At 47.4% G+C, this 990-nt stretch overlaps 1 protein-coding gene across 1 annotated transcript in view; it reads left to right on the plus strand.

Annotated features, from left to right (window-relative positions):
* LACBIDRAFT_336329 (uncharacterized protein) overlaps positions 1 to 816 on the plus strand; it is a gene marked incomplete at both ends in the record, with an annotated part of 2,349 nt that extends 1,533 nt beyond the window's left edge. The window contains 3 exons of the mRNA XM_001891275.1: positions 104 to 249; positions 293 to 550; positions 602 to 816. Coding sequence (XP_001891310.1) covers positions 104 to 249; positions 293 to 550; positions 602 to 816 — 619 coding nt within the window. The remainder of the gene's footprint in view (positions 1 to 103; positions 250 to 292; positions 551 to 601) is intronic.
* Between the last annotated feature and the right edge of the window lie 174 nt (positions 817 to 990).

Below are 990 nucleotides of genomic sequence, written 5' to 3' on the forward strand. Positions count from 1 at the left end.
CGATGCAAGTTACAGGACTACCATGATGCCGCTGAACAAAGATCTCGCGACAGCGCTTCAGCTTCCTGTAGGCTCTGACGACGAGGTACTGTCCGTGTTATAGATCTCATAAACATCTTGACAGAACTGCAGGCAGCGAGCACAGCGATAATAGCTCTACTCACATCTGCTGCACACGATGCCAAACCAAAGTACTCTCTTTCGGAGATACACCATCTTATATCCAAGTCGGGATGTTCAGATCTCCTCGTACGTTGTCTGATCTAACACGTTATATTGAATGTTGAAACAGAATTACAGGATCCGCTGAATTCGATTCCACTGCTTCTATCGTGCGATGACCCAGTCGCGGGGGAGTTGTTATCTCTGATCGGAGAATGCTGCTCCGCGAAAGAGGTTGTTATCTCCGTTCAGGAAGCAGTTGAGAGGCTGGAGGTATCACTCAACGCTGACGATGATGGATTTGAAGAAGTAGAGCAAGAAATACCTCGACAGGCGGCCTCCTCGCCTGTAGTTCGCCTTTCTATTCTCACTGGGCTATACGCTGCTTGTGAGCTCTTTTTCTTTTTGATTCATGGGAAAGCAACTGATGACAACACAGCGATCCCAAGGCTGAAGTTGCGAAAGAAAACAGCTCCGGACACTCTTCGACCTTTACTTACTGAGCTAGAAACCGTGAATCTTATGGCTGGGTCCACGGCGTCCACTGAAGAAGGCCGAGCACTTATTTCTGCGACGGCGTCATTGGTGAAAAGGGCTGCTCAGTGGGTCAAGGGCATTCCGGACGCCAAAGAGGAAGACGCCTTAGGATGCACTGTATGTATCATCGAAATAGACTGCCTTTTCAAAGAACTCAGTTACTTTTTCTAGCAACTCATGAAAAATCTCTTAGACCAAACTTTGACTGCTTATGCTCACTGTATCCGCTCATCCGTGGCACAGAGAACATTTGAACAATGTTTCCCTCGACTAACAGTCAAAACTTCAGTT

This window comes from Laccaria bicolor, genomic scaffold (genome assembly GCF_000143565.1).
Source record: "Laccaria bicolor S238N-H82 LACBIscaffold_655 genomic scaffold, whole genome shotgun sequence".
NCBI lineage: Eukaryota > Fungi > Basidiomycota > Agaricomycetes > Agaricales > Hydnangiaceae > Laccaria > Laccaria bicolor.